The 14,368-nt window shown below is 45.5% G+C and overlaps 1 protein-coding gene across 1 annotated transcript; it reads left to right on the plus strand.

Moving 5' to 3' along the window:
* The first annotated feature begins 205 nt into the window (after nt 1-205).
* On the plus strand, nt 206-8,525 carry GPR15LG (G protein-coupled receptor 15 ligand). Its single transcript, XM_037144227.2, has 3 exons — nt 206-390; nt 2,029-2,109; nt 8,178-8,525. Exons 1-3 carry the CDS (start codon nt 321-323, stop codon nt 8,261-8,263), a joined length of 237 nt encoding a protein of 78 aa, XP_037000122.2. The 5' UTR covers nt 206-320; the 3' UTR covers nt 8,264-8,525.
* The last annotated feature ends 5,843 nt before the right edge of the window (nt 8,526-14,368 follow it).

Here is a 14,368-nt window from a genome sequence, read left to right on the forward strand (position 1 = left end):
GTTAACGTTCAACCCTGGGAAGTGGCTCTTCCCTGGCAAGAGTTTCCTGCTCTAAGCACTGAGGTGAGCGCTGGAAGCTCCTGAGGCTGGGGCCTTTACAGCTCTGTTTACAGTTCACTAAATGCTCTCAACTTCTCGAAAAGCTGGTTTTTTCCTCCTGGGAGGGGCTAACTCTACCCTATGCGAGAATTCCAAGGTTGTTACTGCCCTGCCCATCTGGAAACACTTCTCCCAGCCACTCCATAAAGGTCTGGGTGTCCTCAAGGGAGGACTTCTGTGGCACAGCTTCTTCCCCAGGACGTGAGATCCAGCCGCCCACCATGAGGTTTCTAGTCCTCTCCAGCCTGCTCTGCATCTTGCTTCTCTGCTTCTCCATCTTCTCCACAGAAGGTAGGTCTGTCCCCAGGCTGTGCTGGGCCCTGAGTGTGGCTTCCAGTGTCTGGGAAAGTTGGAATCAGGAAATGGAGGGCAAGCCCCTGGCAGGCAGTCCTGGGCCTGAAAGATGGGCTCTTCCCCCTGAATCTACGTAACACCTCACCTACAGTGAGGCAGCAAGGATGGCTTGGGGGCTTTCAGCCCCACAGTCTCCATCTACAGCTCCAACTCTCCCAAATGCACGTACAAGCTAAGTAAGAGCAGTGTGCTTATCATTCAAATGCACAACCTCCCCAGCTAGATTGCTTTGTGCACCTTAGTCCTACCTAGCTAGAAATTCCAGAGCCACTTAGCTGTCTTGTATCATTCTTGGAGCACAGTAAATTTGTATCGAGTGAATGAATAAATTAATGAGTAGACTATCTGAGCCTGCACATCTCCCAGACTCAAACACAATGGACACCTGTGGCAGAAGGGATGAAAGTACATGTTGTGGGGGAATGTTCGTGTGTGCTCAGAAGTGGGGGAGATAGTCCTTGTTCTGTGGATATGAATATTTATCTTTCCTGCCTTTTTTGACCAGATAGCTGAGTATTTTGATCTTTTTCTCTTGCCAACCCTCTGGAAACTGCCTACTTTTATTCCTGTTTTAGCAGTTATGGTTATTCTTAACATTTATTGGAGTTGGGGATAAAGAAATATATGTAGGGGTGAAAACATCGATCATTTCATGACACAAGAATAGCCACATTCAGCATTCTGTTTATTTCTTTTCAGTATTGCATGCAAGCATTTTTGTAATTGATAAATCTCTGTACTATGTTTTATCTTTTTTATTTATCACTGTATTATTATAATGACCAGAAATACTTAATGATTAGAATTCTGGAAACATTTACTATAAAATGTCAATCGCAATTATCTCTGAACAATAAGATTATAGGAAGTATTTGTTTTCTAAAGTTTCTGCAAAGAACATTGCTGCATATATAACATGGAAAACAGTGATCAGAATTCCGCATAAATGCAGTCCATAGTAATGCATCTTATACCTCTATTTCAGACATGTTAGAAGTTGCCGATGTTACCTTACTGACAATTCAACAAAGATGAATGAATATCTTTCCTGATAAAGGTTTCCATCTATTTAGGAGTATCTCTGGCAGATTCTCCAAAGTAGTGCTGTTTAACTAGTACATTTTAGGTATAACTTGCCATCAAGTGAATATCCTAAGATAAAACCTACAACTTTGCTCTATGTGGCAAAGGCATATGTACACATAAGACGTTTTCTATATTTAGGACAATTTTTTTTTAAGGCTAGATTGCCAAGGGGAGAATCACTGCATCGAAAGGCAGAGACACTTTTGAGTGAACTGTTTCTCAGACAAGAACACGAGGAAGACATGTTTTGGGGGCAGAATATGTCTCCACATTGACTTTAGTATTTCTGAAAAATAAATCACCTCAAGGTTCTTCCTTTACCTGGGCCGTGCCATAGCCTAGTCCATCCTGAGTTTTCATGAATAAATACTTCTGAACCCGAAGTCTTGAGAGCTGAAGCTCACACAAGTCATTCCTACACAGACCAACCTCATGGTGTCCCCACACATGCTAAGAAAGGGTCTCTGCCCCCTCTGTGTCCACCCTCAGGAAAGAGGCGTCCTGCCAAGCCCTGGAAAGGCAAGCTCTGCTGCTCCCCAGTTTCTAATCCTGTTCTGAGTACCCAGAAAGGTAAGTACTGTACCTATGCATGGGGAGGAGGGATTCTGAGGAGGCTGTGGTCAACCCTGCCCATCTCTGGCACCAGATGCTAGTATGGAGTGGCCATAAGTAGATAAGATTTAGCCTCATGAAGCTTTTAGTCTAGTGGGAATACTGATCACCCTCATCTCCACCAATCAACAAAGTAATCGTTTTGAACTGAATATGTTCTGTCAAAAGAAAGAACAGGAAGGAATTAGGAGACCGGGCACAAAGAGGGTGGAGGGTTAGGGTGCAAGCCAAGAAGGAACAGGCATAGGTGCCTAAGATGGACAAGAGGGAGGAATGGAAGACAGAGGGAAGTGGTCATAGCAGCTATGAACTAAGGCAGGGCCAGTCTTATGAGCAGGCATGTGAAGTGGCTGGCACATAGGGGAGATGAGGCTCTCAGGGCCAGAGAGTCCCAGAGGTAGAGGCAGGCATCAGAGCTGAGCTCCATGCCAGGGTGGGGTTTGGCAGAGCAGCACTGCCCTCTCTCACAAGGCTTCAGGGGGTCACTGGGTAGTAAGGGACGCAGGATCCAGGGAAGGGTTGTGGGTACCCAGCTCTCAGCGCTGGTGCTCCAGGCCAGGGGTAGACTAACACATAACAGCTGCCCCAGAGTGTAAGGGTAGGAGTGCTGGACCTTTGTTGGCTTTTGATAGAAGGGTCCTAAAGCCTGGGATAAGCATAGTCCTCAGGGAAAAGCTGCAGAGCTGAAGGCCCAACATAAACCCAGGGCTCCTGCCCCCATTCTTTGTAGCCTAAGACTTCCTCTCAAAGATATGAGAAGGCCCCAGCCCTGCTGGTTTCTCTGGGGCCATGGCCCTGACCAGAACTGGAGCTCCCACACCCCTCCCAGCTACCAAGAAACCTGTGTAATGAGGGGGAGTGGGTGTGAAGGAGAAAACTGGAGGGAGACTGCATGCCTCAGCCACGGGCCACTTCTCTGGAGAAAGTGACAGCCCCTTCTTCCAAACCAGCAGGGATCACATGTAGCTGGAGCAGGGTAAAAATAACCAGATCTCACACTCTGAACTTGAGTGTAAGGTACCCACCCAGCCAAGGTGGAGGGTGTGTGCACTGACTGGCTTCCTGCAACTCTGCTCCCGCCAGAGGCCCTAGCCTAACAGAGTAGGAATGTTTTCATGAAATAAGACAAAAATCTAGGGAAGACAGGAGTCCATCCCTAGGTGGACAGCAGGGCATGCTCAAACTCTCCGCTGTCCCCAACCACTACCCAGGATAAATTTGCTCAGAATCAGTAAGGAAAATCAAAGTTAAGGCTGTGTGCACAGGCACATACACAGTTCATAGGAAAGAGCCAGATTAACTCCTTGTGTACCATACAAGTACAAGGGCAGGCGTTCAGTTAGTTGCAGAGTGCTTTAGAATCATCTAGATCAGAAATGTCAAACTCATTTTCACCGGGGGCCACATCAGCATCAAGGTTGCCTTCAAAGGGCCAAATGTAATTTTAACTCTTTAACAGTTAAGGAGCAGTTACATTTATACAGCCCTAAAATTACATTGGCCTTTTGAAAGCAACTGCAAGGCTGGTGTGTCCCCAGTGAAAATGAGTTTGACTCCCCTGTTCTAGATGCATGGCTGTAATGTTGGATTTGGAATTCTTTTAGGGTAGATATTTTAAAAATTTCACTGTAGAAATTTGCAAACAACTTAGAACAAAAAGAGCAAACCAAACATTTTTATTGGGTCCTTATGATGCAACCTCATTTAAATCCTTGGAACCACCCTGGGGAAGCATCGTCACCATTTTACACACTGGGAAACAGAAACTCAGAAAGACTGAGGCAGAGCCAGAAGCCAGGTGTATCCACCCTTCCACTACAACAAACTGCCTCCTCAGTAGAGAGCATGTAAATTCAGCAACTGACCACTCAGCATGTTGATCTTTGAAGATGCTTTCATTGAATTGACCCAGAGTCCTATGCCTGCCACTCCCTGCCGCCCCCATAGACTTAGCACAGCACTTAACATATAAAACAATGCTCAGAAAAGAAACTTTAGATTGAGGAGTAATTGATAGCCAGCATGTGTGTGTCACAGCTGGTGCTGTCAACTCAGGGACATGCACATGCCCCAGGGGACCACAGACTTCCAGGAAAGAAAGCACCATCTTGGTTGGAATATCTGCTCTACTATATGCTGGTCACCGAGCTCTGCTGACCCTCAGTCTCCCCATCTGGGAAAGGGCATAATAATAGAATCTACCTCTCTGGGTTATGGTGAGGAGTCAGCCTGGCCCTGAAGACCCAAAACATGCCCAGCTGTTTCTCGGGAGGAAATCTGAGCCAGGCCACAACAGCTCAGTCAGGAGACCAGCAACTTCCACACTAGAAACCAAAGCCAGTATGTTCTTGCCCAGGTTTGGCAGATGCAGCAGCCATCATCATGGGCCGACACTGGGGCTTCCTCATTGATGTGTAATCAACAGGGGTACTGGGGTGCCAGGCTCTGGCAATTTAGCCTCTGTACCTCAGTTCACTGACATAAGTGTACCCTGTCTTCGGAAAGAATAAGTAACCTAAGGTTGCCCGGAGGATATCCCTGAGCTCACAACAGCAGCTGTGACACACATGCTGACCATCAACTATTCAATCTAAAGTGTCTTCCCAGCTGGCCAAGATGGATGTGTAGGAAGATACCCTTGGCCTTCTCATACAACCAAAAGAAGGACAACAGCAAATTTAAAAGCAAAAAATAATCAGAACTGGCAGAAAACTGAACTGTATGGAAATCTGGCAACCAAGGAGTTAAAGAAGAAACATTCATCCAGACCAGTAGGAGGGGCAGAGAAAGGCAGCCGGAGCAGAGAGGACTCACAGCAATGTGGTGGCTGGAGGACCAGGGTGGGTAAGGCAGCAGGCTGGTGGACTAGATAGTCCCATATTTGTGTGCAGAAATACTGGGAGGAAGCAAAGGAGCAAGTAGCTAGGGAGCTCCTAGTTAGGGAGCAAGAAAGACCTCAAAACCCAGGGTTCCAGTGCTAGAAAAGAAAGCCACAAAAACCTCTGTCTGTAAAAATCTGTGGGGTTGTGGCAGCAGGAGAAACTCCCAGGTTCATAGGAGAGTTAGTTGGATGGACCCACACAGTCCTAGAATATACACAAACCCACCCACCTAAGAATCAGAACCAGAAGGGCCTAATTTGCTTGTGGGTAGTGGGGAAGTGACTGAAAGCCAGCTGAGAGCTGAGCAAGAGGCATTGTTCCCTCTCATACTCCTCCCCCACATACAGCACCACAATGCAGTAAAGTGGGTTACCCCACCTGGTGAATACCTAAGGTTCTTTTCCTTACTACATAATGGGTGTGTGGAGACAAAAAAAAATATGGCCCAAATGAAAGAACACATCAAAGCTCCAGAAAAAATACAACTAAGCAATGAAGAGATAGGTAACCAATAAAATGCACAGTGCAAAACACGGGTAATCAGGATGCTCACAGAAATGGTTGAGTATGGTCACAAAATAGAGGAAAAAGTGAAGGCCATGCAAAGTGAAATAAAAGGAAATGTAAGGGAACCAACAGTGAAGGGAAGGAAACCAAGACTCAAATCAACAATTTGGAGTACAAGGAAGAAATAAATATTCAACCAGAACAGAATGAAGAAACAAGAGTTTTAAAAAATGAGGAAAGGCTTAGGAACACGCAGACAACTTTAAACATTTCAACATTCGAATCATAGGGGTACCAGAAGAAGAAGAGGAGGAGCAAAAAGTAAAAACCTATTTGAAAAAATAAGGAGAACTTCCCTAATCTGGCAAAGAAAATAATTTCCAGGAAAATCAAGAAGCTCAGAGAGTCCCTGAGAAGTTGAACCCAAGGAAGCATTATTCAAGATTAAAGATAAGGAGAAAATCTTAAAAGCAGCAAGGGAAAAGGAGACAGTTACCTACAATGGAGTTCCCATAAGACTGTCAGCTGCTTTCTCAAAAGAAACCTTGCAAGCAAGAAGGGGCTGGAAAGAAGTATTCAAAGTCATGAAAGGCAAGAACCTACATCCAAGATTGCTCTATCCAGCAAAGCTATCATTTAGAATGGAAGGGCTGATAAAGTGCTTTCCAGGTTAAAAGTTCATCATCACCCAGCCCTTATTAAATGAAATGTTAAAGGGACTTATCTAAAAAAAAGAAGATAATAAAAATATGAACAGTAAAATAACAACAAACTTACAACTATCAACAATTGAACCTAAAAACAAAAACAAACTAAGCAGACAGCTAAAACAGGAATAGAACCACAGAAATGGAAATCACTTGGAGAGTTATCAGTAGGGAGGGAGAATGGGGAGAATCAAAGGGGAGAATGGGGAAAAAGGTACAGGGGATAAGAAGCATAAATGTTAGGTACAAAATAGACAGGGGAAGGTTAAGAATAGTATAGGAAATGGAGAAGCCAAATTTTTATATGTATGACCCATGGACATGAACTAAGGTGGAGGGGAATGTACGTGGGAAGGGGGAATGATGGTGGGAGGGGGGTGCAGAGTGGAAGACAATAAAGGGGAGAAAATAATGGAACAACTATAATAGTATAATCAATAAAATATATTTTAAAACACATAGAAGAAAAACTATAGCAACTATAGCAACCAAAAACTAATTATGGAGCTATGGATGAATTATGATATTGAAATGTATTTTTATATGGTCAGTGGTTATATAGCAGTTGCTATGTAACACTTACATCTGCTAAATCATTTAGTTCTCATAACAATCCTAAGAGTTGGATACTATTACTATGCCCATTTTTACAGATGAGAAGTCAAAACATAGAGAGGTTAAGTAGCTTGTTGAAGGTTACACAGCTAGTAAGTGTTAAAGCTGGCTCTACCAAATGATCTGGCTCCAGATTGTATGTTCTTTTATTTTTTAATTCATTCATATAATTTACTTTTTCCTCTTTTACCATGAAATTATTTATTTGTTTTTAGCATTTTCTCTTTTTATTGCATTTTTTCATTGCCATTTAGCCACCTTATGCCCCCTTCACCCCTTGCTACCACCACACTGCTGTCCATGTTCATGGTCCTTTTAACCTTTTTGTTTAATCCCTCTATCCCCTAAAGTCCTCACTCCCCATAGTTGTCATCCTGCTCCCTATCTCTGAGTCTGTCTATATTTTGCTTGTAAGGTCAGTTTGTTCATTAGATTCCACATATGAGTGAAATTATGTGGTATCTGTCTATGTTCTTAACTATCACACTGCCTTGCATACAGTCATAATCTGGAAACAGAAGGAGAAAACAAGAGTAAACTCATTACCATAACTTAACCCTCTCATTCATATTCCCTTTGTTTTTCATGCAAAATATTTTCCTGGTTTTATGTTTATTGTACATCATTTTTAATTTTTAAAATTAACATTACATCATAATTATTTTTCTTTATGCTATAACAGTTCATACAATATTTCATCACTATTAAATATTTTCATTATTGTGTAATACCTTTATTAATTAACCACTTTTTAACTGTAGAATATTTAGATTGTTTCCAGAAATTTATTCCACTTTGAAAACAAAACTATGAAGAAAAACTCAGTCTATGCATTTTTGTTGTTGTTGATTATTCCTCCCACAGATGGGAATAGTTTGTCAAGACATGCAAATGTAAGTTTGCCACACACATTGCTTGAGAGCGCTTGCTGTCTGGAAAGAGGTAGCTAGATGGGTCCAAGGGTCTGCAAATACGTGTGGATAGACCCTTCTACCCAGCCCATCGGAAACAGGCCCCCAAGACTCTCAGGTTCAGTGGACTCTGCTCTTGACACAGCCAACTGAACAGATAAACCACCTTCTCTCCATCTTCTGCTAATAAATCAGACTTTTCCCAGATGGGCCTCAAACAGCTTGGACTGGTTACGATTGTCATGAAAGTCTCATTTCGATCTTCCAAAAAGGAGGGTAGAATCTGATTTGTGCTTTGATTTTTTTTTAAATATTTGTGTCTAGAAATGAATGGTAATTGTGTTTTTCCTTCTCTCCATCACTGACTCTGCCTGCCTCTCTGCCTGCTCATTGCTCCTTCCCAGGACACCGTGTGAGAATCTGCAAGCCATGCAAGTTGAAGCCCAAGTCCAATGTTTGGGTAGTACCTGGGGCACTCCCACAGGTGTAAACAGGTGTTTCCAAAACAAGGCTCAGTTCCTGGCCTCCATCCCCACCTGGCCCCTCCAGCGCTGGTAGTCAAGATTCTGCCACTGGCACATGGAAGCTATAAATTCAGAGACTCTGAGCCTGCTGGGGTGCAGGATAAGAGGCAACCCAGAGCAGCTGACCAGCACTGCAGAGGCTCAGTTGTTCTAGATATGTCTGGCCTCCAATCATTTATATCCCATGGCTCCTGAGGGAATCCCTTTCTGTCTTTCTTATGAGACTCACTGGAAAAGACATACAAATAAATGTTAAGTAAATAAGTAACCAAAATGCATGGCACATCCTTGTTTGAGAAAGTCCATGAGAGAACCTGAGCCACAGCTTCCTGCTAAAGAAAACCTGTCCCCAAGCTTCTCCAGCAGGCCACCCCTTCATTGAGTCACATCTAACTGTGAGAGGGAAGCATGAGAAATAGTGACAATAGCAAGGGTCTTTGTTCGACACCTCAGCATTCAAATCCCACTCCTGACCAGGGTTTCCCTTTTCTGGGCAATAAAGAGCACAGGGAGCCCTGGCTGGTGTAGCTCAGTGGATTGAGCGCGGGCCTGGGAACCAAGCAACCACGGTTCGATTCCCAGTCAGGGCACATGCCTGGGTTGCAGGCCAGTTCTCTCCCTCTCTCCTTCCTTTCCCCTCTAAAGATAAATAAATAAAATCTTTAAAAAAAATAAAATAAAAAATAAAGAGCACAGGGCCTCTTCAGAGGGTTGACAGGAGGCTCCAGCTCATAGAGGAATATGCAGTTCCCACAAGCAAAGGGCTGGATCATAGAGGGCTTGGTTCAGGGAAGTTCCTGCCTCCCTGCCCAAACCCTGTGGGGAGTGTTTATGCCCACAGTGAATGCAGAGCTGCAGAACTGCAGCTCAAAGGGGACAGATGGCCCAGGTCTAAGAGGCTTATCTCTCAATAAAGCTCCGTTCTAATCTGATTCTCCCAGCAAGGTGAGAACCTCCTCTATGCACCATCCCCACAGCCATGTCTGAGACTGACAGGCCCAGCAAGCACAAGCGTGATGGACACAGGTTCTCTGATACAGGCCTCTGGGAACATGGTCCCAGGGTGGCCAGAAGTCCTTACTTGTCATAGATAGGCCAGACCTTTCACTTCCTTTCAGAAGCATCATTCACCAGCTCGCTCGCTCACTCAATCTCTCACTCATTCCTTCCAGGGGTAGGTAATGGTCAGACCGTGGGACATTCTCAGGCTCAGGAATGAACAAATACGGTTTTGAGGGCTGAGAAGCAATCAGGCCTCCATGAAGTAGTGAGCACTGAGGTAAGAGGGCTGGGCGTGAGAGAGGGAGTGAGATGAAGAGCTGGTGCTTGACCTGAGTTATGGAAGACTTTCAGCTGGAGAAGGGGTTTGTGGGGTGGGGTGTAATGAAGTAGAGGTGCAGCAAGGGTCAGGCAGGAAAACTAGAGTATTTCAGGAAAATCCATCAACTGGACAGCAAGATCAAGTGACAAAAGGGAAGCAGAGGATTCAGTCTGGGGCCATGAGAGAACTGAGAATGCTACCAGATATTTAAAGTTTATCCTGAGGATGATGAAGAGCCAGGGATGTTTGTAAGTAGGAGAGAATATTGGTTGGGAAAGCTATTAGAAGGAGATAGAATATGCTTGGACTAAGGCAGGGCAATGGGCAAGTAGAGAAGGGAGGAATGGAAGGGTTTCTGAATAGCCTTGCAGACTTGGCAGCTATGTGGGCTGAGTGGACAAATCCACAGTGACCATTCCTGTGCTGTGTAGGACTCCCACCTAGAATTCCCTTGGCAAGGTGAACCCCTCACTTTCCAGCAATGCAAGAGGGCTGGCCCTTCCAGATCCTTGTCGCTCACCCTTTTCCTCTACTTTTTACCTGCTCCCTACCCCCAACTCCCCCGAAAGAGGTAAAGAATAAAATCTCACACAAAATTATACACTTGTACTCAAAAGTCAACTGGGAGGAAAAATTCAAAAACTATGTGCCTGGCCACTGAACCAAGTCCCTCTTTATGCTCCAGGAGCACAAGCCTCCAAAGCCTCAGCTTCTTTGAGGGGTGCAGTAAGGGAGGTCAGACATTTAATGTACACAAATAAAGGGAAGACACAGCTTGGCCTGTGAGAAAAGGAGGAGGGGCAGGAGTGCAGTGCTCACAGCCCTGAGCCACTGTCCTTTGGGATATGGTGTGCTAAAAAGACCAGCCCCAGATGAAATGGGCAGTGACTCAGAGGGGCCTTCAAGGGACATGAGTCCCTCAGAGCAGCCCAGGCCAAATGTGGGAGGTGTGAAAGGGAGCCAAGGACTCAGCCCCTGCTTGCCTGGCCTGCCCCATCTGTCCTTCCTCTAAGGAGTGGCAGAGAGCCTGATTCCCAAGCAAACAGAGGTGCCTGTGCAGAGCCAGAGACCAAATGCCAGGGACATTCTTTCTCTCTGTCACCTATGGGATGCCACTGCCAGAACTTGCCACATGAGTTTTTAATCTTGGTGGAAGAACTTTGCCCTTGAAGGGTAGATTGAGTCTACAGTGGCAATCTTGTGCATAAGGCTAGTCAAGGTTATTGGGCACCCTATGAGATTACAAGGAAATCCCAGACATCTGTAAGTGACTTTCAGTTAGAAAACTGGAATTCTTCTGTTGCCCTAACTGATTCTGTGAAGAATCTAGACATGTTTGCAGGTTACAGTAGTGTCATTAGAGAAATATGCAGTCTCCATGGCAACTAAAGGGGATCCACACTCTCTGTGTGAGACACCTGTAAGTTGACAGCTGCAAGCTTCACAGACTGAGTTGGCTTCAAATGATGGCTCTATCATGTGCCCACTATGTGACATCAGGGAGGTCAGATGACCTCCCAGAACCTCAGGTTCCCCATTTGTAAAATGAGACTGAAACCACTTTTCACAGAGGGCTGTTAGGGAGAGTAAATGAGAAAATGAGAAATGCCTGACTCTGGAATTACCAATCTGCTTCCACCAAATTAAAACTATTCAGGCCTCACCCCCTTCCCACCCCCACTCAAGGTGGGGTCCTCCTGGACCAATTTTATCCCAAGCTATTTCAAAGCATCCTGTTGGGCACCACATTCACTTTACAGCCCTTTACCCACTCACTCGGCTGATCATCTCTGAGCTTATCTCTGGGCAAACTGTTTAAGGTAAACACTTCTTGGAGCCCTGCAGAGGCCATGCCCTGGCTGGTTAATATTCATGCAGGACCCTACACACGGCCCCCTGATTCACTCTGCAGCCATTTTCCCCTGCCTTGAAAACATCATAAAATGTCTAGGATGTGAGTGTGTCCAGGGCTCTAGTTTGGTCTCCTAGACAGTGGCTGGTCCTGGCCCATTTACTAGCAGCCCAGTAACGTGTGGACAGCTTTAGAGGCAACTGGCAGACTTTCTATCAACAGCTCCCTAGAAAAGGTCTTTTGCTCATTGAATGTTTAATCTGTCAAATTTGCCCTGGTCATTGTGGCTCAGTTGGTTGGAGCATCATCCCATGCACCAGAAGTTTGGAGGTTTGATTCCTGATCAGGGCATATACCTGGGTTGTGGGTTCAATCCCCAGTTGGGACACATATGGCAGGTAGCCAATTGATGTCGCTCTTTCACTTCAATGTTTCTCTTTCACATCGATGTTTCTTTCTTCCTTTCTCTCTCTAAAATCAATAAACTTATTTAAAAAATAATCTTTCAAACTCCTCTTTGGACTTGCTAAGTGTGAACCTGAGGGTGGGAGAGATCAAATTGTGAGATGTCATACCAGAAACCATTCTGTTTGTTCAATTCAACATTTAAATATTGTTTGGCTCTGAACACTTACCCATGTGCAGTAGTCTCCACCACTTGGTATTGACTTTCACTCAGCCATTTCTATCTCTTGGCATTTCAGTTCATGAAATTGGGTTGGCCACTCCAGTCTGTCAGCTTATGAATGGTTGGAGAAGGAACATGTCAGACTGCAGAATGTCCACTGTTGACTATGACCAAGTACCAAGACTATCAGGTGCCTTTTCATTCATTCATTAATTTATTTAAATCATTCATTCATTCAGTCAGTCAGTCAACAACCACACATTAAGGACCTACTGTGACAGGCCCTGTACTGATACTGAAACAAACTAAATGGTTCGCAGAACTCTGGGGAGACGCCAAAACAAGCAAAGTAGAGCACTAACATCTTTCAAGGGCCCTGTCAAGGTCTCAAGTGGGAACCAGTTCTGCTGAGGGGGCAGAGCATGCCAGAACAACAACAACAAAAGGCTTCTGGAGGAAAACACATTTTTTGGTGTATTCCCTACCCTAGCCACACTGCAGGCTGAGATAGCAAAGGAAACCATTGTAGGGTAAAAACCAGCAATGTCAAGACTAAAATTTCTGTCCACACTTGAAAATACCAAAATGACCAAGAGACAGCATTGCAACCAGGTGTCTAAGCCAGCTGAATGGGGACTGGGGAACAGGTGGCATCTCTAGACTCCTGCAGAGTCCCTTAGTTAGGGGGACAGGCAGGGCCTTAGGAAGATGGAGGAGAGATCCCATCCCCATGTCAGAAGAAACTGAGGCAGCCACTCTGTACCTGGCCTAGATGCAGCAAAGGAAAGGGGAGGCCACTTTACGGGGTAGATGGTGTCCAGGGCTTTCCGGTCTCAGCCCACTGCTGTGAGAAAGGACTTCCACCTTACAGCCAGATGATACATCCTGGCCCAGACTTACAGAGAACAGTCCTTTGGACCTCAGCTGGGATGGGATAGGCCTCACAGAGAGGGTTCATCAAGGCCCACTGGGATCCCCTGACCCTATACCTTCAAACTCAGTACCACATCCCTCTGGAAAGGACTTCCCTATCATAAGCAGTCATTTTGTTGGAACTCAGCAAATGGACAAAACAGCTGAGGATGCCAGGTACTAGGGCAGAGGTCAGCCTACCAGATGGTCTCATCCTCACAGCTGGGTCAGAGCAGGGTGCTAGTAACCTGCTCATACCCCCACCCACCCCAAGTCAGGATCGTTAGGAAGATGAGCCTGAATAGCAGGCACTTGCTACTCATCACATCCTCAGCACCAGAAGGAGCCTGGAGAGCTCCTTGCCCAAACTTTCTTGGTGCAGGTGTGCATGCATGTGTTGGACGTGTGTGTTTACATGAGGAGATGTGAGCAGATTCATGTGCAGGTGTGTGCGTGTGTGCATGTGTGTGCATGAGTCCGCAAATGAGACTAGAGCTGTGTGTGTCTGCAGGCATCTGTGTAAATGTGTGTGTGCACACAAGCAAGGCACTGTGGGTTAGCACAGTCAGGTGGATCAAATATGAGCAAAGAGTTCATAAGAGCCTGGGCTGCCATGTTGGCAGATGGAGCTGGAACACATACATGCCCAGCCTGGCAGCTGAACCAGCTGTTCTCAATGTACCTGACCTACAGATGACTTCATTTGGTATTTCACCGCAAGTGCCATGGAGAGGAGATCCTAGAAAAGAGAGAGTCTGTCACTGTGCAGGGATGATGGGCATGTAGGAGACAAGGTTACTGGTGTGCCTTGAGCCTGCCCAGAGTCAGCAGGGTAGGGCCAAGCCCCATGTTCCATGGCAGGTGAGTCTTTTCTTCCTGGCTATTACATCCAAGCCATCCAAGCCCTCCATACTGCAAGTTTAAGACCAGGGACCATTATGAGACTGTCATGTAGAGCTGCTGTTTTCTGAGGTTCTCAGGTGCTTTTGAGGACAGAGGCTGGTCTAAAGTGACCAGCTCCTCCCAGGAGCTGGGACCTTTACCCCAGACCTTCCTAGTTTTCACATTGAAAGTTTCACATCCCTGAAAATCCCCTCAGTGCCAGGCAAACTAGGATGGCTGGTCACTCTAGCAAATGTCAACCTACACAATTGAAGGAGAATGATCTCTTTAAAAAATAATAACATGAACTACAAATACAAAATTAGTGAGCAAGGGGCTTGGTGCTGAAAAGTCAGTGGCCTCACAGTCACCTTCTACTGACATGGGAAGAGTCTCAAGTTTTACTGGAACCAGTCCAAACTGGATGTGAATCTGGAGTCTGTCCCTCACTGGCTATGTGAGCCCAGGCAAGTGAC

Source organism: Artibeus jamaicensis, unplaced genomic scaffold (genome assembly GCF_021234435.1).
Source record: "Artibeus jamaicensis isolate MK-2021 breed Jamaican fruit bat unplaced genomic scaffold, CSHL_Jam_final contig_332, whole genome shotgun sequence".
Classification (NCBI taxonomy): domain Eukaryota; kingdom Metazoa; phylum Chordata; class Mammalia; order Chiroptera; family Phyllostomidae; genus Artibeus; species Artibeus jamaicensis.

Excerpts from the sequence above, each read along its gene's own strand:
- GPR15LG (XM_037144227.2), top strand. The coding sequence starts at position 321 with ATGAGGTTTCTAGTCCTCTCCAGCCTGCTCTGCATCTTGCTTCTCTGC. Across the intron at positions 391-2,028 it reads CTCCATCTTCTCCACAGAAG|GAAAGAGGCGTCCTGCCAAG; the intron begins GTAGGTCTGTCC and ends GTCCACCCTCAG. Across the intron at positions 2,110-8,177 it reads TGTTCTGAGTACCCAGAAAG|GACACCGTGTGAGAATCTGC; the intron begins GTAAGTACTGTA and ends GCTCCTTCCCAG.